The sequence below is a fragment of the Cynocephalus volans genome, chromosome 3 (genome assembly GCF_027409185.1).
Source record: "Cynocephalus volans isolate mCynVol1 chromosome 3, mCynVol1.pri, whole genome shotgun sequence".
Lineage (NCBI taxonomy): Eukaryota > Metazoa > Chordata > Mammalia > Dermoptera > Cynocephalidae > Cynocephalus > Cynocephalus volans.
This window is the reverse complement of record NC_084462.1, coordinates 64,342,933-64,365,033: the sequence shown is the minus strand read 5'-3', so window position 1 is coordinate 64,365,033 and position 22,101 is coordinate 64,342,933. Positions and strand designations below refer to the sequence as shown.

The 22,101-nt window shown below is 37.7% G+C and overlaps 1 protein-coding gene across 5 annotated transcripts in view; it reads left to right on the top strand.

Annotated features, from left to right (window-relative positions):
- PEAK1 (pseudopodium enriched atypical kinase 1) overlaps positions 1-22,101 on the top strand; it is a 303,272-nt gene that overhangs the window by 246,016 nt on the left and 35,155 nt on the right. For all 5 annotated transcript variants that reach the window (XM_063089094.1, XM_063089092.1, XM_063089095.1 and 2 more), the window contains one exon: positions 18,866-19,059. In XM_063089094.1, the coding sequence (XP_062945164.1) occupies positions 18,866-19,059 (194 nt within the window). The remainder of the gene's footprint in view (positions 1-18,865; positions 19,060-22,101) is intronic.

Here is a 22,101-nt window from a genome sequence, read left to right as displayed (position 1 = left end):
CTTTTTAAAAACTTTTTGAAAAGCTTATAACATGAATATACATATTGAAAAATATATACCATTTGCTTTTTTAATAATTATCTCATTTACTCAGATACACCATTGGTATTTATTTGAAGCAACTTTGAGGGGAAAAACATTACTATCAAATGTCAACATTTATGTTTCTGGCTTGATGGCAGTGTGATCATTAAATTACCATCCCATGGCTGGGAACACACTGCTGAAAGATATGAAAATATAGCTTTTCTTTAAGTAAATGGAGATTTCAAATCTAAACCGTGTGTAAGGAATGAAGAATGAAAAAATACTGTGCTGAAGGCCAGAAACCAGGCTCTGAAGATGAGGGATTCTGTAGAGGCTTTCATTGTGGCATTAGATTGTTACTAAGTTCATTTATGTATCTGTTCAGGAGACATAAATTGAGTATCTTAACTGTGCATGTGCCATTCGTCCCTGGAACAAATAGGGGGAAGATTATGACATTGTTGAAGTAATGGGCTTGGGTTTGACTTCAGCTCTGTCTGTCTGTCTGTCCTTCAGTGTACAAGGCTATTATGATACCTAACACAAAGATTAATTTGAAAATTTTATATGAGAAAAAATATAAAAGGCTTAGCATGGGGTCTGACACATATTTGATGCTTTAAAACTGTTAGTAGCCCCTCTGCCCTCAATGTGATAAATACTAAAACAATGTGCAGAGTGATACAGAACCACAAAAGACAAAGTGATTAATCAGATTAAAACAGACTTATCAGAAATGAAATCCAAACCAGATCTTAAAAGACAAATAGGATTTTATCAGCTGGTTGGGAAAGACAGTGCAGGCGAAAGGAACAGCATATGCAGAGTCACACAGATGAGGATGATGGCAAACCAAAGTAGGATATGTGGCTGGAAAAGGATAGTGAATCGTGCAGTAGATCTGTAAAGTTGAACTCATAGGAGAGGGTAGAATGGCAGTTACCATAGGAATGGGGAAAGGGAGATGTTGGTCAAAGGGTACAAAGTCTTAGAAAGAATTAAGTTTTAGTGATCTATTGCACAGCATGGTGACTATAGTTAATAATGTATTACATATTTTTAAATTGCTGAAAGAGTAGATTTTAAACATTCTCACCGCACGAAAAATAAGTAGGTGAGGTGATGGATATGTTAATTAGCTTAATCTTTCTACAGTGTACAGTATACATACATCAAAACATTATTTTGTACCCTATAAATATATATAATTGTCAATTAAAAATAAGACAAATAAAAAAAAATAGTCCAGTGATTCCTAAAGTATGGTCCATATAAAGTCAAATTGTGACCATGCAGAGGTCACTATTTTCATAATAATACTAAGACATTTATCTTTTTCACTATATTGACATTTGCACTGATGGTGCAAAAACAATAGGTGGTAAAAACTGCTTGCATTTTGGCATAAATTAAAGCCATGGCACCATATTGTACAAGAGCCAGTTTCATATAAGAATGTTCATGACGAAGTAGTAAATTTTATTAAATCTCTATCCTCAAGTACCCGTCTTTTAAAAAATTCTGTGTGATGAAATCAGAAGTACATAGAGTACTTCTGCTGCATACCAAAGTATGATGGTTGTTGTCTCAAGGAAAAACACTTGTGAAATAATTTGAGTTACAAAGTTTGAGTTGCGAGGCTGAACTGCCCCCCTTTCATGAACCACCTAGAAAAAACAACTGACAGACCAACTGTGGTTATCCAAATTTGAGTGTTTGGCAGATATTTTCTTAAGAATGAATGTAATGAGCCTATTGCTTCAAGGAAAACAACTGACTGTGTTTATTGTCAGTGATAAAATTCAAACTTGCAAGCAAAAAATAAGAATTTTTTAAAACTTGTATCTGCCACGTGACCTTGACAGCTTCCTAATACTTAACATTTTTCTGATGAGGTTGGTAGCGGAATTAGCAAAAGTTGGTTTTTTTTTTTTTTTTTTCCATATTATATAATGAAATGTGTCAACAGTTAGAGGATCTGCATAACTCAGTAAACCAGTAATTTCCAAATGACTCAATGCATGATATTACAAAATTATGCATAAGTAAAAGATCCATTCAAATGGCAAGATAGTTTCAGGTCTTTAATTCATTTTGAGAAAATTATGTTAAGCGAAATAAGCCAGGCACAGGAAGAAAAATGCTCTGTGTTCTCTCACTCGTAAGTGGGAGCTAAAAAAGAAAGAGGAAGGAAGGAAGGAGGGAGGGAGGGAGAGAGAGAGAGAGAAAGAAAGAGAATTGAATTTTCAAAGTAGAGAGCAGACCTGTGGTTACAAGAGGTGGGAAAGGGGGAGGGAGAGGGAGAATAGTAAGAGGTTGGTTAATGGGCAAGTAACAGCTAGATAGGAAAAATAAGTTCTATGGGTGTACAGTTGAGCTAAACATCTATAATTAATAATAGTTTACTGCGTGTTATCAACTGGCTAAAAGAGAGGTCGAATGTCCTCATCACAAAGAAATGATTAAGTTTTGTATTGAAGAATATGCTAATTACCTTGATTTGGTCATTACGCATTGTATACATGTATTGATATTCAACTCTGTACCCTCAGATATGTATAATCAATATGTTTCAATAAGAAACCTAATACAATATAATGCTATACAAAAAATAAATAAGTTAAAATTAAAAAAAAACAAACTGCAGGATAGATTGATGGATTTTAATGTAATGGAGTACAAAAAAATTCATTGATATGGTTTCAGATTCCACATTGCAACTAACCATCAAGAAACTACGACTTATCAAGCTCTGGTATAGTACCAAAGAAGAATATCCACATTTATCTAAAATGTTGTTAAAATATTCTTCCCATTCCCACCTATAAATCTGGATGAGACCAGATTTTTTATGTATTCTTTAATCAAAGTGACATATCACAGTAGATTGAATGCAGAAGCAAATATGAGAATTTGGCTGTCTTCTATTAAGCTAGATATTAAAGAGATTTGAAAAAATATTATTTAGGTTAATATTTAAAGTGTTTATTTTCTAATGAATTAATAACCATTTTAAAATGTTTTCAGTTTTAACTTTTATGTATATGTCAATAGATAGAACTCAAACAACCAAGAACAAGAACCCTTGTGGTTATCAGTTTACGAGTGTAAAGCAATCCTGAGACCAAACTGTTTGAGAATTGCTGAGAATCTTTGTCCTTTATCTTGTAGATTTTTTTTTTTATTAATATCCTTTGCCCATTTTTCTTTTTTGGTTTTTGTCTTTTTCTTATTTATTTTTGGGGCTGACCACAAGGATCAAACCCTGGACCTTGGTGTTATCAGCACCATGGTCTAACCAACTGATGTAACCAGCCAGCCTATCGTGTAGATTTTGTAGAAGAAAAGGTTTTTAAGTAGGAAAGTAGCATGATTTTTTTTAAAAAAATAAAATCTTTTCTGGCAGTAGTATGAACAATGGACTGGAAGGTGGGATACCAATGGGTCAAATTTTGGTTCAGGAATGTATTCGTAGGTATTATTTCTGTCTGACTAGTTTAGATCAAGATAAATTTATTTAGTGATTGTTCTGATCTGTGACCAGTTGGTAATTTCCCAGCTATCATTTTTAGAATGATAAGTACCTGCCAACCATCTCAGCAACACTTTGGTGTCATATCATGGGGAATAATATTGCATAGTGAGAAAAATGCTAGTACTGGAGTCAAAGATTTGAATTCTGACTTTACCACTGAGTAGTTGTGACTTTTGACTTAACCTTTCTGAGCTAAAGTTTCCCTACCTGTATAATAAAAATAACAACACCTATCTTATAGAAATATTTTGAGGACTAAATAGATAATATCTGAAAAGCATCTAGCACAATATCTAGCGATAGGTGTTGACTTCTTTACAAAATTATGTTTAGGGAACCAAAACTTAAGATCATCCTTGCTTAATAACTTGCCCCTGTAATTTATTCTGAGAACAGCCATGTGCTTTTTCTTAAATGTCAATCCGATCTTATCCCTACACGGAAGAAGGCCCTAAATATGTGATATCAGCCTACCTGTTTAATCTTACCTTCTTGCTCGTGAACCCCCAGATATTCTGGCTTTCTTTCCTTCTGAATGGCTTGTTTATTGTGTTGACCTTGAAATCAGTACTACAGGATTACCTTTTAATGGAGATTGTCCTAAAATGGATCCTTTTATTTATTTTCATTTTTATTTTAAACTTTTTTCTTTTTTTAATTTATTTTTAAATTTTCATTTTTTTTTATTGATTCTTAATTGATTTTACATATTTTTCACATTTAGTGTTGACATGTTGATCAATATTACTAGTATGGATATTGTTACAAATCATACTTATTCTTTATGCCCCTTGTCCAATCTCTCCCTATCCTCCTCCCTTCCCCCCTCCCACCACTGATAACCCTAGATTTCTTCTCTCCTTCTGAAAGAGTAATGGTTACTCTGTTGATTTGTTTCCTAAATGATCTGTCCAATGCTGAAAGGTTTGTTCGGGTCCCCCAATATTATCATAGAGCAGATGCTTCTTCTGTCACTCTGGAATGGGCTTTGTGGAGAGAGACATCCTCTTCTTTTCTTTGGTCCCTGCTGGTGACTCTCCTTGTGTCAACACACTCCAGTGGCTGACGGACCATCTGCATGGTGGTTGTGATGTCTACCCACTTTCGTGGAAGCCGTGGTTATTGTGGTGGCTGTGGTGGGCCACCCACATGGAGGTGATGTTTTTGGCATGCTCTTTGGTGCTGGAGCAGGGGCCCCAAGGCTCTGGTGATGTGCCTGGATGTGGGCAGGGGTCCAGTCCTCAGATCCATGCCCTGGGACCCCAGATGGGGCCCCAAAGTGCTGGCGGTGTGCCTGGATGTGGGCAGGGCATCTGGTCCTGGCTCCATACCCTGGGTTCCCTGGTAGGCACCGAGGTGCTGGTGGTGTGCCTGGACCGGAACTAATTTTTGTCCTTTGCTTACTTCTGAAATGGGGGAACTTCCTGTGGGAACCAGTACTTGAGCTGTGTTGTTGAGCCAAATTGCTGCTGTTTCCCTAGGGAAGAGTTTTTGTGCAGCTTGGGGTTTAATGGTTGACCTTATAGGTACTTCTGGCTCTCCAGAGACCCAGGACATCTGGGTTGTGTAGAAACTCTGATCTGGGCCTGAATCTTTTCATCAAAGTGCACCCCACGCAATTCTCCATTCCCTACCAGTCTCCTCTAAGTGGTCCTGCTCTAGTTGGGGGGCAGATTTGCTGTCCTTGCTGTGTCCCAGCGTTCTCCCATCACCTATGCTCCAAATCCCCCCATCAACTATGCTCCCATCTCCCCCACCACCTATGCTCCCATCTCCCCCACCACCTATGCTCCATACACTTCCCATGGGATGGGCCCTGCACCAGTCCCTTGCAGTGACTCACCAGCCTCTGAATGGCTCCCCTTTTTCAGCTGTTCTGGCTCCTCGCTCCTGCCTGGGTCAGTGGGAACCCTATTAGTGGTCTTGCTGTCCTGGGGGCCACTAAGGCTTTCTTCTCCCCTGCCGCCTCCAAGCAACTCCATCCGAAGGGCACTGCAGCTTCTGCCAGCTCCTGCTCCATGTGCTCAGCAGTTCCAGACTTAAAGCAGCCTCAGTCCAAAATGCTCCGAGCAGTTTTTCCTTTCTCTCAACGTGGCTTCTCCCCCTTCAGGAACTCTGTAGGTCTCTCCTCCTCTTTGCCTGAGCTCCAGCAGCCCCAGCATGGCTGTTGTTACATTTTTATTTTTTTTATTTTATTTAGTTTTTTATATTTTTAATTTATTTTATTTTAACTTCTAAATATACTTTGTAGTTGTTACATTTTTATGGTTGTAAATTTGTTGATTTGTGGGAGAGAGTGACACTGGGGACCATCTATTCTGCCATCTTGACCAGTGTCTATTTATATAAGTCTTCATTTTTTATTTTTCTTTATTGATTATACATATTCATGGGGCACACAGCTGACCATCAGTACCTATGCCCAAGATGTGATGATCACATCAATACTATCAGCATGCCCACCACCTCAGATTGCAGTTATTCCCCATGTCTCCCACCCAACCTCTCCCCAAGCCCCCTCCCCAACCCCCACCCCAGCAAATCTAGGTTTGTTCTCTCCATCTGCAAGTCCAAAGCACCATTGTGGTCTTTTTTCCCTTCCTTCTTTTTCTCTTAGCTTCCACTTACAAGTGAGGACATATGGTATTTTTCCCTGTGTGCCTGGCTTATTTCGCTTAACATAATTTTCTCCAAGCTCATCCATGTTGCTGCAAATGGCAGAATTTCATTCTTTTTTATGGCTGAGTAGTATTCCATAGTGTATATATACCACACTTTCTTTATCCAGTCGTCTGTCGATGGACATTTAGGCTGGTTCCATATCTTGGCTATTGTAAATAGAATTGCAATGAACACGGGAGTGTGTGTATCCCTTCGGCAAGATGATTTCCATTCCTTTGGATATATACCCAGTACTGGGACTGCTAGACCATATAGTAGATCTATCTGCAGTTGTTTGATGAACCCTCATACTGTTTCCAATAGTAGCTGTACTAATTTATAATCCTACAGTGTAGGAGAGTTCCCCTTTCTCTGCGTCCTCATCAGAATTTGTTATTCTCAGTCTTTTTCATTATAGCCAGTCTAACTGGGGTGAGGTGATATCTCAGTGTGGTTTTAATTTGCATTTACCTGATGATTAGTTATGCTGAGCATTTTTTCAAGTACCTGTTTGGTCTTATTTGTATATCTTCCTTCAAGAAATGTCTATTCAACTCCTTTGCCCATTTTTTAATTGGGTTATTTGCTTTTTTACTGTGTAGTTGTTTTAGTTCCTTGTGTATTCTGTATATTAATCCCTTGCTGGATGTAGAGTTTGCAAATATTTTCTCCTATTCTGTAGGTTGTCTTTTCACTCTGTTGATTGTTTCCTTGGCTGTGCAGAAGCTTTTTAGTTTGCTATAATCCCATTTGTTTATTTTTTCTTTTGCTGCTTGTGCTTCTGGGGTCTTATTCATAAAGTATTTGCCCAGTCCTACATTACCCTATTTTAAACTTTTTATGATAGAAAATTTTAAACATATACAAAAGTAGATAGATTAGTATAATAAACCAACATTTACCACAAAACCACACTTCAACAATTATCAATTTATGGCCAATATTGTTTATACCCCTAGCCACTTCCTCCATTATTTTGAAGCCAATTCCAGACATCATTTCATTTGTAAATATTTCAGCACGTATCTCTAAAAGGTAAACTTCTTAAAATTTTTCTTCGTAATCATATACCAAAAAGGGTTCTTCAAAGCATGGTGGCTAACCCCTGGCTAAACATCATCTGGAATGAAAACTTTAAATACTGTATATATTCTGATGACTCCCAAATTTCTATCTCCATACCTTACCTCTCCCCCTGACTTATGTGCAGCTTTCCCTTCATATCTCCACTTCAGATGAAAATTTCAAGTGAAACATGTACAAAGCAGAATTTTTGATTTTTCCCTACGTATCTGTTCCATCCCAAGTCTCTTTTTGTTAAGTGGCCTACCATCCATCCAGTTGCTCAAGGCAGAGAACTAAGCGTCATCCTTAATTCTTCTCTTTCCCTTACCCCCACATACAAAATAGCATGACCTATTGATTCAACCTCCAAAATATATTCCATCTATCTATTTCTCTTCATCTCTGCTTCTACCACACTGGTCCAAGCTACCATCATCTCTCATCTCTCACCTGATTTACTAAGGTATTTTCCTAGTTGATCTCTCGACCTAATAATCTCTTGCCCCTTGTAATCTAGTCTCTTTAGAATACAATACAGCCAAGTATTATTTTTTAAGTGCAAATCCCATTGTTTCACCACGGTGAAGGAAGTTCATACATAATATGACCTCTGCCTATCTGTTTAACCTATCTCCTACTACTCACCCCTTTGCTCATGAACTTTTCAAAATACTAGCTTTCTTTCTGGTACGCAGACATGCAAACATAGTTTTTAAGGCCCTTTTTATTAGCTATTCTCTCTGTTTGGAATGCTTCCTTCAGATCTTTGTATGGTAGGCTCTCAATTTAAATGCCACCTTCTCAGAAAATTCTTCACTGACCTCCCAACCTAGAGAAATCCCCAAACCCTGACATTACCCATCACATCATGCTTTTTTGTTTTAGATTTATCCACATGTTTATAACTTTTTTTTTACTATTCCTTCTTCATTTCAATTCTCCCTTCTGGGTTCGATTTCATTTTTCCTGATGTACACTCTTTCAGTAGTCCTTTCAATAAACTGTGGTGGTAAACTCTTGGTTGTGGACAAAAATATATCTATTTGCATGTTATTTAGTTTTCAGACATAAGTTCTGTGTCCAGATTATATCTCAATGTAAGAATACCACCAAACACAGATTTCTCAGTGTAAGCACTTAGTCCCATCCTCACGTAAATAATTTTTTCATAATCACATACATGTTCTTCAAAATTTAGGTCAAAAATTTTTTTTCTACTGAGAAAAATCTAATCTAGTGATTACAAAAATAATTATAACATTCCAGCCAAAGTTAAGGATATCATTTGCTGCCTGCATGGCCTCGTGATCTTTAGCTGACCTTTCTAACTATGCCACCCCTGAACATTATGCTCCTATTAGCAAAGACCCCCAACATGTATTCTGGGATACCATGTAAGTCCGGTTTCTTTAGGACTCCCAGAACAAAGCTGTATATATAGTACAACTGGGGTCCTGTCCAAACCACAGCCAATTTCTGGTCTGGACAGGCATATTGGATTTGGCATACCTTTGCTCTGTTAGGAAGGCTATTCATCTGTATAAACCTTCCTTTACCATTCCAAGACCTTTTTGATTTTCTGAGAGACGTTAGACCCAAACAGTATTTCTTAATAATCCAGGGGTCAATTCTAGGAGTCCTCTAATTCACTAGGATTCAAAGGTATAGACCAGGAGTTGACAGACTATGGCCTGTGGGCCAAATCCAACCTGTCACCTGTTGTTGTAAATAAAGTTGTATTGGAAAATGGCCTTACTCATCTTTTACATGTTGTCTATGGCTGTTTTTATGCTATGACACAGAGTTAAGTAGTTGCAATAGCAACCATATGGTCCACAACGGCTAAAATGTTTACTATCTGGCCCTTCATAGAAAAAGTTTGCTGACCCCTGGACTAAGCTATAATAGCAGACTTGTCTCTGGTTGTGTCAAGCATGCTAATGGCCTATAGCCAAACATTAGAAAGGTCTGGTATTCTCTAAAGTAACCAGAGTCTGGGACTCTTAATATACTTGTGTGCATACACATTTGGAAAAAGAAAATTCAAACACTTCTTAGACTATGGTAACGTGACATCCTCTTCTCTGGAAAATTCAGTTAGAAGCTTGAATTGTTTTAATGCTTATGCTCCAGTTATATTTTAACTTGTATCATCTCTGCTTTTTACTAAGAGAATCCTATCAAAGTCATCTTTTTCATGCTTAGGACCAAATTGGCCTCTGAAGATCAAATTCCTACTTCTCATAAAGAAAAAATAATTAGAGAGAGGAGCTGAAAGTAGCTGCTTGCTCTCCTGATGACATGTTCCTTTGCTCTGAAGAAACTTCTGGACTATCAGCGTTTATAAAGGTCACATCTACATTTGCTGACAATATTGTCCTACAGTTTAGATGAGTTCATGAAGTTCTTACTGTTGAATGTTTAAGTAATTCTGTTTTAGAGAAAATTGTTGAATTTCTTACTTCATCCTAATCACAGAATGATGCCAAATAGTTATGTTTATATGCACCATGATGGGGGTGGTCATCAGACAGCTTTATGTTTCTTTTCCTTTTGAGAGGTGATATAACTCCAGAGAAGTAAAGTGACTTGCTTGGAGTCTCATGAAAATGTTCCAAAATGAAGAATTACACTGAGAATTCCCCACTTTGATCAGTTCTGTTTCCTTATTCCTGTAGTGAATCTGAAGTTAAATATCAGTACTTAATTACATAATTCTTACAACACTTTCATTTGCATTATCTCAGCTGTCCCAACAGCTCTGACAGTGCATCCTTCCTATTTTACAGGAAATTGAGAGACACAAACGATCATTGACATTCCCAGACCACTCTGCAAAGTAGGCAGCAGAGCCAGACTCTGAGTTTAGAGACTGTTAGGCCTCCTAAGTGATATTTGTTGCACTACTGGTGGTGATTGTTGAGACTATTGGTGTCTACCATGCCTTTTAAAGTCAGCCTGATGCAGGAAGGCATGTCTGTGACCAGTAAGGGCTACAGTGATGTGTACTGATTCAATGACTTGTCAAGTAGTCTTAAAGTAGTCAACATTGGTATAGTTATTTACTCTCTTAAAAGCACTTTGTGAATGTCCTAATTAATGCATACTTCTATAAATGTCACTATACCCATTTTACAGATGAATAATGGGAGACATGGACAGAGTAGCATTGGTGGCAGACCTGAAATTAAATTTGAGTTTCTAATTTCTAGGCCTACCTTCAGACCTCTAGGCCACAGTTTCTGTCAGTGATTATTTAATGTAACTGCAATAGAGTATTGATTAGAGTCATCAGGTGATATTATAAAGGTTTAATTCCAGGAAAAGCAATTTATATAGTACCTCTATAATGATGATTTGTTAATAGCAAAAAGAAAGGCTTGCCTAAAAAGAACAAAGTGGTGATAGCTATGGCACACTGATCAGCTCCCACCCCCACCTCCAGCCCTAATTTTCATGGAATGAAATAGCCTCAGGAATTAGCCAGTTGGCTTTTCTGTGCTACTGGTGCATGACTCAAGCTCCGTCTCTGCATCTGGGAAGATGTCCTATTCCTCTGACTTCCTAGTGGGGAGAGAACTCTCCAGTCCCATGTTGGAACCTGTCCCAATCCCGTTCTCCATGGTGGTACAGGCAGAAATTCTGCTGGGAGGAGTGTGGATACAGACCTTGGTGACATTCTCTAGCACCTTGCTGCCCAAATGCCACCTGATCTGATTTATTCAACACCCACTTACTGAGTGCTTGCTGTAATGCTCTGTCCCCTGCCATGGGTGTTCTGAGAAGGCAGAACCCCTATGGACAATAAGACATTGTGAGTAATATAGGATTTGAACAGTCGTTGAAGACTGGCTGTGTTTGGAATAGATGGACTTGTCTGGAGCTGAAGGATTGTGTCACAGAAAGTTCGAAATAAGGATGGAAACAAATGTCATCTCATTGTGAAGGGCCTTGTAGATCTGCAGGTAGAGTCTTGATGGCCATGAGGACCTATGGATGATGTGGAACAGAGGAGCAGCAGAACAAAAGAGGCATATCGGGAAGAGTCCTCTGGCAGGTTGGGTAGAAGGTACGGGCACTGTGGTTTCTCATATTGTAGCAGCTTTTTCAGTCACAAGGGCTTGCCCTTTGTGCTTACCTCTGTGCTCTGTGGATAAAGTAATCAAGACATTGCTACATGTTAGAAGTCTTGACTTACTGCTGGTGTTGCAGATGCCGTTTATTACTTTCAGAGTGGTCTTCACTCAGCCAGGCTTCTGAGAAGAATCGTAAATGTCATACTAGGCCAAATCTTCATTTTCTAACATTTTATGAGTGTATATAATTGTATCCTAAGAGTAAAACTCAGGAGGTTAGGAATAGCCCCAAAATATTGTGTCCCCCCCTTTTAATAGCCCATTATGAATTTCTCATCTGTGACTATTTAAATTATTTTACTTTCCCTTTTCTGCTTATATCATTTCTGAGGAATGTTGTTCCTTTACTTAAAATTTTCCTACTCACTTTTCATACTTTGCTCCTTCTGTACTTATTGCCCTGTTCTTTCTGTAGGAGGGAGGCAGTGAAAAATAGTTTCTCTGAGTGTGGTCCTGGGGCCAGCTGCATCAGAATCACCTGGAGTGTGTACATACAGATTCCTGGGCCATACCCCAGTGCTGTTAAGTCAGTCCCTAGAGGTGGAAGCTGAGAATGTGCATCTTTAAGAAGGCCCCTAAGTAATTCTTAGGTACATTAAAGTTTGATAACCATTGGCATAATATTTTAGATCATATAGGCTTTGAAGTCACTCAGACCTGGGTTTGAATCCTGCTTTTGCCACTTATTAGCTGTGTTAGCTTGGACAAGTTACTTGAGCTCTGCTTATCAGTTTCCTCACCTATAAATGGAGAGGCAGAATAATGTAGCTGTTTAAAGGAAAGACTCTAGAGCTAAACTGCAGGACCTGAATCTCAGCTGGACTAATTATTAGCTGTGTTACCCGAGGCAAATGACATAATCTTCCTGGATTATAATTTCTTTATTCGTGAAACACAGACAATTACCTGCCTAGTAGGTTGTTGTAAGACTTAAATGACTTTATGTAGAGGGTTTAGAAAGGGGAAAAAGATATTCCCCTCCGGGCACATTTGACAATATCTAGAGACATTTTTGGTTGTCACAACTGGAAAGGCAGTTGGTGGTTCCAACGTCTTGTGGGTAGGGGCAACAAATGCAGGTATGATCCTGCTATGTGGACAGCCCTCCATAACAAAGAATTACCTGGCCCAGAATATCAGTAGTGACACTTTTGAGAAATGTGGCTGAGAACAGGCATATAATAAGCACCAGTTAAGTTTTGGCTACTGTTGTCATTGCTCTTATGGGAATAAGAAGCCTTACTCAGGGTGTTATTGTTAGAAGATATATATTTAAGTATAGTGCCTAGCTCTCAGTAAATGTAGAGGTGGTGGTGGTAGTGATTATTATTAGGAAGCCAAATAACTATAAATACAGTCATTTTATACTAGAGCAGCTCCTATGTAAAGAAGTCTGTTTGCAACATAAATAATAACTTTTTGGTTTGTTTAGGATTTTTCTACAAATAGAGCACATCTGAAATCATTAATACCTCACATTTCAGTAATAGCTATATTCTTTTCAATACACTTTTACTTCTTCATCTTCATAATGAAGCATATATTGTTGAGTCTCTATAATACACCAAGCTTGCAGTATGGTACCAGTGTGATGGAAAGAACACAGACATTAGAGTTGGATAGCATCGGTTCAGATCCCAACTCTTCCACCTAGGTACCCATGTGATCTTAGGCAATTCACTTAACTTTTTCAATCTCAGTTTTCTTGTCTGTAAAATGAGAATAATTGCACTGCCTCCTGAGGTGTTTTTGTGAATTAAATGGAAAAGCACACAGCTTGTGCAGCGTCGAGTGAGCGTACTTCAGAGTACTTTTAGGTCCCATTCCCACCCTTTATCCATTTCCTCAGTGAGCCTGCAATGTTTCTAGAGAGTCAAGTGTACATAATCATCTCTCAGAATCTCCCTGCTCTGATTCAAAGAGCAGTGGGAGATAAGAGAAAAGTGGGAAAAGGGGCACTGACTTGCTTCTCCAGTGCTTCTGGGCATGTGGAAAAAGTTCAGGACCCCAGAAAGGCTATTCTGTACCCTCCCTCAGTTAGTTCCTTTTGAGAGGGCTGTGGGTATTTTCTTCTAATATCTTGCCTTTTCAGGCAATGTACATTAATATCTCACCCTATTCTTTAGAAGTGAGCTGAGCCTGAAAATGTGATGCTGAGGAGCTACTTCCATACCTCTGTTATTGAGAATGGCAACCTTATTTTATTGCTCTTTCCCAAAACTAATTTATCTTTTCTGTTAAATTTGCACAGATACCATTCTGACTTTGTATTGTATAAGATTTTAAAATGGTAATTTTTCTTAGTATTGTGAAGGTGACAGTGATTTACAGTGGCCTAATATCTACTTTGCTGTCTTGCAATCTGGTGCCTTGAAGACATTTTAAAGTTGCCATTCATGTCTATTTTTTAAAAAGTGGATCTGTCCAGTGTCAGAAAATTAGACTGTATTCAAGACCTTGCAAATGGCTGCTAGTCTTCTCCATCCCAAGACCTAGCCGCTTCATTCATACCAGTAGGAGCTACCTTTGTTTGACCAGACTATGTTAGACATATTATCAGGAACTCATCAGATTTCAGTTAAAGGTTAATCTCCGTTCAGGATAAGAAGTTTGACAGTTTCAGTTAAAGACTACAGAAGGCTTAGTGGAAAATTGGGGACACTAGATAGTGATCAGTGGGCACAACACTCTTCTACCTGAGAATGCCAATGACTGGAAAGTATAGCAAAATCAAGTTGATGACCTGGAAACAAAGGTAGGATTAAGAAATGTCACATTGGTAGGGGGTCCTAGAGGTAGAGAGACAAAAAGAAATGAAGTTTTATTCCCCCCTTCCAATAAATACATGACAAATGTGTTGGATTAGATAACTTTGAACTCTCCTTTTCATGTGCTGATGCACATCCTATTTCTGCAAACTTCTGTCATCTCCAGAAGATGCAGCTCTGGAAACCAGTAACAAAACCATGCAATTTTGTTTCTGATGTGCTTTGGTGTTATTTTTAGGGGTAAAAGTTTTTTAAAACCACACATTTGTTTATTGGCTATCTTGGGCAACTAGGGAAAGATGTAGTGACTGAAGAGAGCTGCAAATGGGAATTTAGAATATCATTTTCCCCAGGAGGCAGATGGTCTCTGTAGAAGTCTGATTTTATTTACTGCTCCTTCTGAAGCTGAATGAAGGTGGTTGAATTTGAAGATAAAGTTGAACTAAAATTGCGGAAATACTTCGGTACATAAAGGCCTTTAATCTGTTGCAATGTGGAATTTGATTTGCCTTTTTAAAAAGTACATTCAGGCATTTAACAGAATTTTTACAAAAATCTGTCTTGAACAAATTTGCCAGGAAAAAAAAGAATTATTTCATTTGATACTGTAATGATTAATCCTACCACCTGGGTAAGCCAAGTGAGCTTCCCACAGGAGATTACTTCTGTAGCTTTGAATTATGTATGAATATTGCAGACTGATGAGATATAACCTTCTAAGGGATTCATTTATATAAAAGAGAAATCTGTAACAGTGTTAGTTTCCTTTGAACACCTTACATTTATTTTACATGTTCAGAAAATGAGATCTTCATGGAGATTATGACATGGATTTTTTAAGTGTCGGGTCAAACATACCAAATCTCAGTTTTTAAAAACTGATCATTAATGAAAAATTGGTTGAACAGTTTAAAGTATAGTCAAACGTATGTTGTCTTCCATTATGAAAACAGAATGAATTCTGAAGGTCCAGAACAAAGAATAGGCCAAGTCAGGATTTGACCCAACCTCAAGATCAAGGACTAGATATTAACACCATAGTTATTACAGACTTTTCACATTGAATTAGAGGACGAGGGATTGTTTCAACATGAATTTAAATAGCAGGAATAAAAAAGCCATAACTTCCTCTTTGTGGGCCATTTATCACTTAACAGTTCTGTATTACAATAATGAATATCAAATTGTACCTACCCTGAAAAAAAAAAATCTAGATATCCTCGTTATTATTTGCTGTTTCAGGACGTGTGCTAACATATAGTGTTTAAAAGATTCTCAAAGATTTCTGATAATTTTCATTTTAAGTAATTTTTTCCATCTGTCTCACGGATGATGGGGGAAGATTGTTCAGAAGATTAAAGTAATAAGGAAACAGAATCCAGATTCTGATTCCCAATTTTAGTGTTTTCTCCAAATTAAACATTTCCCAATGAAATGTTGGTGTAAAATAGTGTTAAGAGATAAAGCCTGTATTTGTGAAGTGTCATTTTAGTTCTTGAGAGGGTTTTCTGATTTATGTCTAAATATGAAACAAACAAAATTCAATGGTCAAAAATTAAATTCCCTTAAATAATTAATATCTTTAATGATAAATTAATCATAAGATTTTACTTCTTTCTTCTCAGAACTTTTGTCTGTACGTGGTGTTTATACGCTCTTGTTTGTTTTGTTGTTTTGGCTGCTGGCTAGTTTGGGGAAACGAACTCTTGACCTTGGTGTTGTCAGCACCACACTCTCCCAAGTGAGCTAACTGGCCAGCTTTGTGTTGTTTATACATAGTAACCAAGTTAACCTTTTCTCAATTCTTTTTCTTTTTTAGTCATAGTATGTTACTGTATCTAAGCTTGAACTCTTAGAACCTCTCTCCCTTTTGCCCTCTCTCTTTTACCATTTTAATCATACAAAGAGCTGCTGTTCCCTCAAGCATTAAAGCATGACATATCATTGATGCATTTAAAAAATTCTCACTCCTTTTAGAAACTGCTGTCACTGTAAATGCAGATTAAACATTTTAGCATCCATTTGCAGATTCATGTGATTTTACTTTCATCGACTCTATTTGCATAGTTGTTTATAGTTGACAATTATTTTAATTGGTGATTTAATATACCAGTGCACTTATTTAAAATGTGCATATGAAAACCAATCTGTACCTGGAATATAGGCTGTGCTGCACTGGTCCTCAAAGAGTTAAGAAAACTACCTTTAGCTTTGCTTAGTTCCTTAAAGGTAATTTGGCATATTTCCCTGACCAAACCCATAGGATAAAGGTCAAGGTGCAGTGGGTAGTATTAAGGTGCAGAATTCAAGCCTCTTCTCATAGTTTGCCCAACTTGTACTCTCCAGAACTCAGTGGAATCTATGGTTCATCAGAGTTTGAAAACATGATTAACAGACTTAAGAAGGCCCTGTGACTATTTCCTTTAATGGGGAATTGTGTGAGTGAGTACAGTGGGTGAGTCTTTAAATATTTCTTGCTTTTCAGCATCTGTGTTTTGCTTTGTGAAGCCCTTCAGAGCAGTGTCACAGGCCCAGGGAATTCCTCATAGGTTAATAGCAGCAGATCACAGTAGCTGAACTTTGTTGTAAATAGCCTATTGCTGGGGAGGAAAACAGACAGATAAGGGTGAAATCATGGCTTCTGAACCCTTCACCAACCCTTTTGACAAATAGAAAGGAGAGCTTTGTTTCAGTAATTACCAAGAGATTGAGGAAAGAAAGAAAAAAACCAAGAGCAAGGTTGCAGAGATTAGGAGCCAAAAAACAGCTTTATAGGAATCCTCTAAGTCTCACTCTAGAACAAGAGAATGCCTGGATATTTAATATTTTTTCTCTTACGGGGGAATGGTATTTTTAAATCACTTTATATTTATTGCTTTGGAATTAGGAATGGTTTACATTAACTTTTGCCCAGCAAAGAACATTTTCCCTCTCCTGAAGCATGTTGATAACTACTTGGTGATATACAATCCTGGCAGTAAGTGGTGCCTAAGGGTGTCTTAGAAGTGTTACTTTGCTTTGTTTTTGCCAATTTATGGAAGTAGAGACCCCTTGTTACCTTAATGTTATGATGCTCCGTATAATCAGAAACCAGCTTGGTGTGGAGCCCCTCTTTTGGGTTGATGACCTAGGGCAGCCAGAGGCAGCATGCTTTACTGAGTGGGGCCTCCTTTATGCTTGCCCTGTTGACTGCTGGTGAAGTGATTCCTTCCTACCTCACCACTGACCCCAAGAGCCGAATCCCACATCCTCATTCCCAGTTCTTGCTCACTCCTAGTAAAGAGAGACCTCTCTGAGTCTGCCAGCTTTGGAAGAATATTTTTGAAGTCGTATATTCAGCAGACTTCAAGGTTTATTTTTCCGTTCAGGCACATGCATAATTTCCATAATGAAAGATTCATAAGAAGGTACTCCTCCTCCTTCAGATCTGCTTTAAATCCACAGGTGAAATATGTCTGATGACACATGATCAAACACAGTCCCTCTTTTAAAGAAACTTGTAAATGTCACCATGACTCACTGTCAATTGAAAATCCAGAAATAACATGTAATTGTATATAAGATGTTTCCTTTACTTTTTTCTTTTGCTCATAAAGAAACTAGGAAGAAGAGCTGATGAGTATGTGATAGTCTTAGAAACTCTTTTCAGTGGACCTCGAAACCTTTAAAGATGCCTGATTTTGAATTTATTTCATTGATCTGCTCACTAAGATTTTTTAACTAGGTCAGTTTTCTCCACCAGCATTTAATAACCATTCCATCCCCTTGTACATTACAGCAACAGAATTGGCAAAATATAGACAGGTTAGGGAGTGAATATGGGAAGAGATAGCTAGAAGCAAATGAGCAGAGAATGGTAAAACAAGATTGCTCATGTGCTGGTATGTAGCCAGCAGGAAGCTTCAGACTCATTTTAATAGATGAAATTAGAATGTAGAGCCTTCTTTTCATTTGCCTTCTTCGCTGCATGCGTACGGGCGAAGGTTGATGCTTCTGTCCTCTTGGCAACAAGGCTTTCCTGGCCACTGTTTACATACTAAAACTTGGATCAAGTAAGGATTAACTTCCTTACTTAGTCTAGACTCAACTTTATTACTGATTCTTTACTAAATACTTTCATGTGTATTAAATACTGTATACTAAATAAATACTATATAATAAAGTATTTGGTATTTACTATAGTTTTAGAATACTATAATATAGTATAGTAAATATGCTAAATATTTTACTAAATACTCTTTATTTGTCTTTAATCAGTTAAGCATTCAGCTCCCTCTACCACCACTATTGCCATCTCCTACTGGAAAAAATTATTCCACTCCTTACCTGTTATTTTCAAGCTTCCTCTCAGCCTAACATACCTCCTTTGCCAAACTGTATTCTCAATATGTATTAATCAAGGTAAATAGAAGTATCGGCCTGGATGAAGAACAGTCTTATGTTTAGACAAGTATGTTGGGGCTTATGACCCATTGTTGTGACTACAGGACCAGTTGTTTACATTTATGTGAAGTACAAGGGTACTTCAAAAATTTCTTGGAAAAATTTGTATTATCTTTTAGTTCTAGTTTTCCACAAACTTTTTGAAGTATCCTCATATATGCCTTCCATAAATCTAAATTTTAGCAGAACCTTTGAATGCCAGTGTTAACAAGTGGTCTGATTTCTTTCAGTCACATGACCCATGAAGTGACGGAGGACATTTCTCCTCAAGATCCAAGAACTGTTGTTGTGAAACCAGATGGCAGGGGCTGCACTTCAGTCACGTCTTCCTTGCCCTTACCTGAACTGGAAAAGGAAGAGGAAAAAGAAGACATTTCAGAGCCTATGGACCTGAACCCTTGTAGTGCAACATACAGCAACTTAGGTAGGTGCAAATGTCATGTAAGTAGTATTTAAACTTTGCCTTTTTATGCACTGACAGAATGTTCTATTTTCCCAGAGATATGGGGTTTTTTTGCCCCATGGGACAAAAGTTGGACCGTTGGAGTTATAAATTTTAACCCATATCAGAAAAAAGTCCTGGTGTTTGCTAGGCATGTATTAAACACCTGCTACCACATACCCTGTGCCATGTGCTAAGGGTGTTGATGTGGTCCCTGCCTTGAGGGAGTCACCTGGAGGGAAAGAAGTGAACTTGTTAATGATTTCAGTATAATACAATAAAATGCAGTAATAGAGATACACATGGAATATTTTCGATATTAAACAGGAAGGCTGTCAAAAGATGTGTTCCTGGAGATAAATTCTTGAACTGATTTAACTGGTTGACAGAGGGAAGAAAGATTATTCCAGCCAGAGGCAGTAATATGAACAAAACCTTGGAGATCCAAAACAAGCTTGGTGCATGTGGGTACCACAACCAGTTGTTGAAATGTGAAGTGGAAAGTTAGACAGTATCATGCGTCTTGGGCTAAATAAAACCTAAAACCTTAGACTTGTTGCTACTTGTGATAGTGAACCATCAAAGGGTTTAAAGCAGAGGAATAATGCAATTAGATTTGTGTTTTAGAACATCCACTTTGCAGGCTGCCATGTGAGGATGGAATATTTGGTAGCAGGAAATCTGGTAGTTGGACTATTGCTGAACCACAAAAAAGGATAAGCAAGGGAGGCCTCAACTAAAGTAGTGGGAGGAAGGACAATGGACAGATTTGGGAGATTTTTAAGAGGTAAAATACACAAGGTTGGATCATGGAAGAATCTTTGATTTCTGGCTTGGATCAAGTGGACTAGAGGAAGTAATATTGCCGTCATCGGAGGTATTTAGGCAGAGGCCGACAGCCCGTCTCTCAGAGATGCTGTGAAAGAGAATGTTGCACTGCAAAGAGGGTTGAGCTACATTACCTCAGAGGAGCCTGCCAATGCCGAGATTCTTCAGTTTTCTCATCATCTTCACTCTTCCTTGAATGCTCAGTGTCTCTCTGCCTTGAGTGTCACACGATTTCCTTCCGTTTGAAAAGTAAAGTCTGGGGCAAGATAAGGATTTCTCAGTGTTCTTCTCCCATGAAGTCAGGAGAAAGGTGAGTAGCATAGACTACCACATGCAGAGCACTAGCAAGATTCTTATGAACCACTGACCAATCCTTAGACCCTGTTTGGAAAACAGCAGCGTATGTCATTGAAGCGTTCTTCTACCTAGTCTCTCATTTCCTTTCTTCTATGTCTTTTTCCTCCATCAGGTTATTGTAAGGAAGTCACTCTAAGTTCAGCTAGTGTACTTGGAAATAAAGGAGTCCTTAAGAAGGCCAAAAGGTTGAGGTAACATTGCAGGAGAAATACTCTAATATCTCCTTTTGGGAAATTCAATCGTAACAACCCACATGCAGTTTAAAAAACATTCTGTAAGGAAAAGACTAAGTTCCAGACATCTTATATGATTTGGGAATAGGGGGAAGCTCATTACAGTTTACCCAAGCAACCATCTTGTGTACTATTTTCCAGTAGGAACTGATTTTATAGTCAAACAGCTTATTCGACTTTTCCCATTCTTTTATGTTTTATGAGGAACATTACTAGATGAAAATTTTACTATTTATTTACCATATAGCCTCAGACAGCACATATCAGGAATTATATTATAGACATTCTTACTACACCAAAATTTCTTTCATGATGTTTTCAGTAAAAATATAATAATTTTTACTAATTGTATGGTATCTTATGGCATCTCTTCTTTAAAAATTTTTATTGGCAAACATTGGTTAAAGTTGATTATTTTATCTCACTGTCTTCTTAGTGACAAAGATTGGTAGGAAAAAAAATAGAGTATTGCCTTCATGAATATTCTAAGTGCCTTACATGTATATGAGCTCATTTAATCCTCACAACCACCTTGGGAGTTATTATTCCCATATTTTAGATGACAAAATTGAGGCAGAGTGCTTTGTCCAAAGTCACAGAACCAGTAAGAATTGAACCAAGGTTGGAACCCAGTTAGTCTTGGCCTCCAAACTTAATCTCTTAATCACTAAATTCTTGTAAAATACTGGAAGGCTATGACTGTCTCTCTCTTTTTCTTTTTTTTTTTAAATTTAGTCATCTACTTTCAGATACAAAATTTCAGACTTTAAAAAAAAAAATTATGGTTACTTAGAGTGCAGAAATACTAGATATCCTATCAGAAAGATAGCTTTCTTTCGGGCCAGCCAGTGGATCACTCGCAAGAGTGTGGTGCTGATAATACCAAGGGCATGAGTTCGGATCCCATATAGGGATGTCTGGTTAGCTCACGGAGTGAGTGTGGTGCTGACAACACTAAGTCAAGTGTTAAGATCCCCTTACCGTCATCATTTAACAAAAAAAAACCTGAAAAAAAAAAAGATAGCTTTCTTTCTACCTATTGCTTTACTTTTAAAAGTATGTGATGCCCATAAAACGTCCAGTTTTCCTTAAGTCGCTATGTACTTGATTCCATAGGGTCTCATACCTGGTTAGTTGCTTCTTTAGAAAGGCCATAGATAGGGTTGATTCTGTCAGTTCTACAAGCTGAGGTTTTTTTGTTTTGTTTTAATTTTTTGTTTCATTATTTTTCCTAATGGAACAAGTATTTTAGGTGGCATTTGGAACTTCTCTTTTTTCATACTTTGAACAAATTGTTTGCATGCAGTTTTAAGTTACCCCTTTGAGTAATTTTTTATGATTTAAAGTCCTGGTAACAACAACGACAACAAAATTTGGTGTGTTTAGGAACAAAGGCAACAAAGCTTTTAAATGCAATAGCTTTGGATCCTTTTAAATATTCCAGAACCCTTCCACAAAGACCTTTTTTTTTTTTTTTTTTTAAACAAGGCAGAGAAAGGATGGGCAGATGTGGAAGAAACTAAAGGAGCAAAGTTCAGGGTTACCATCATTTTGACTGTGGAATTTGTTTTGGAAAATTACATTGTAAAGTGATCTTAGAAGCAAT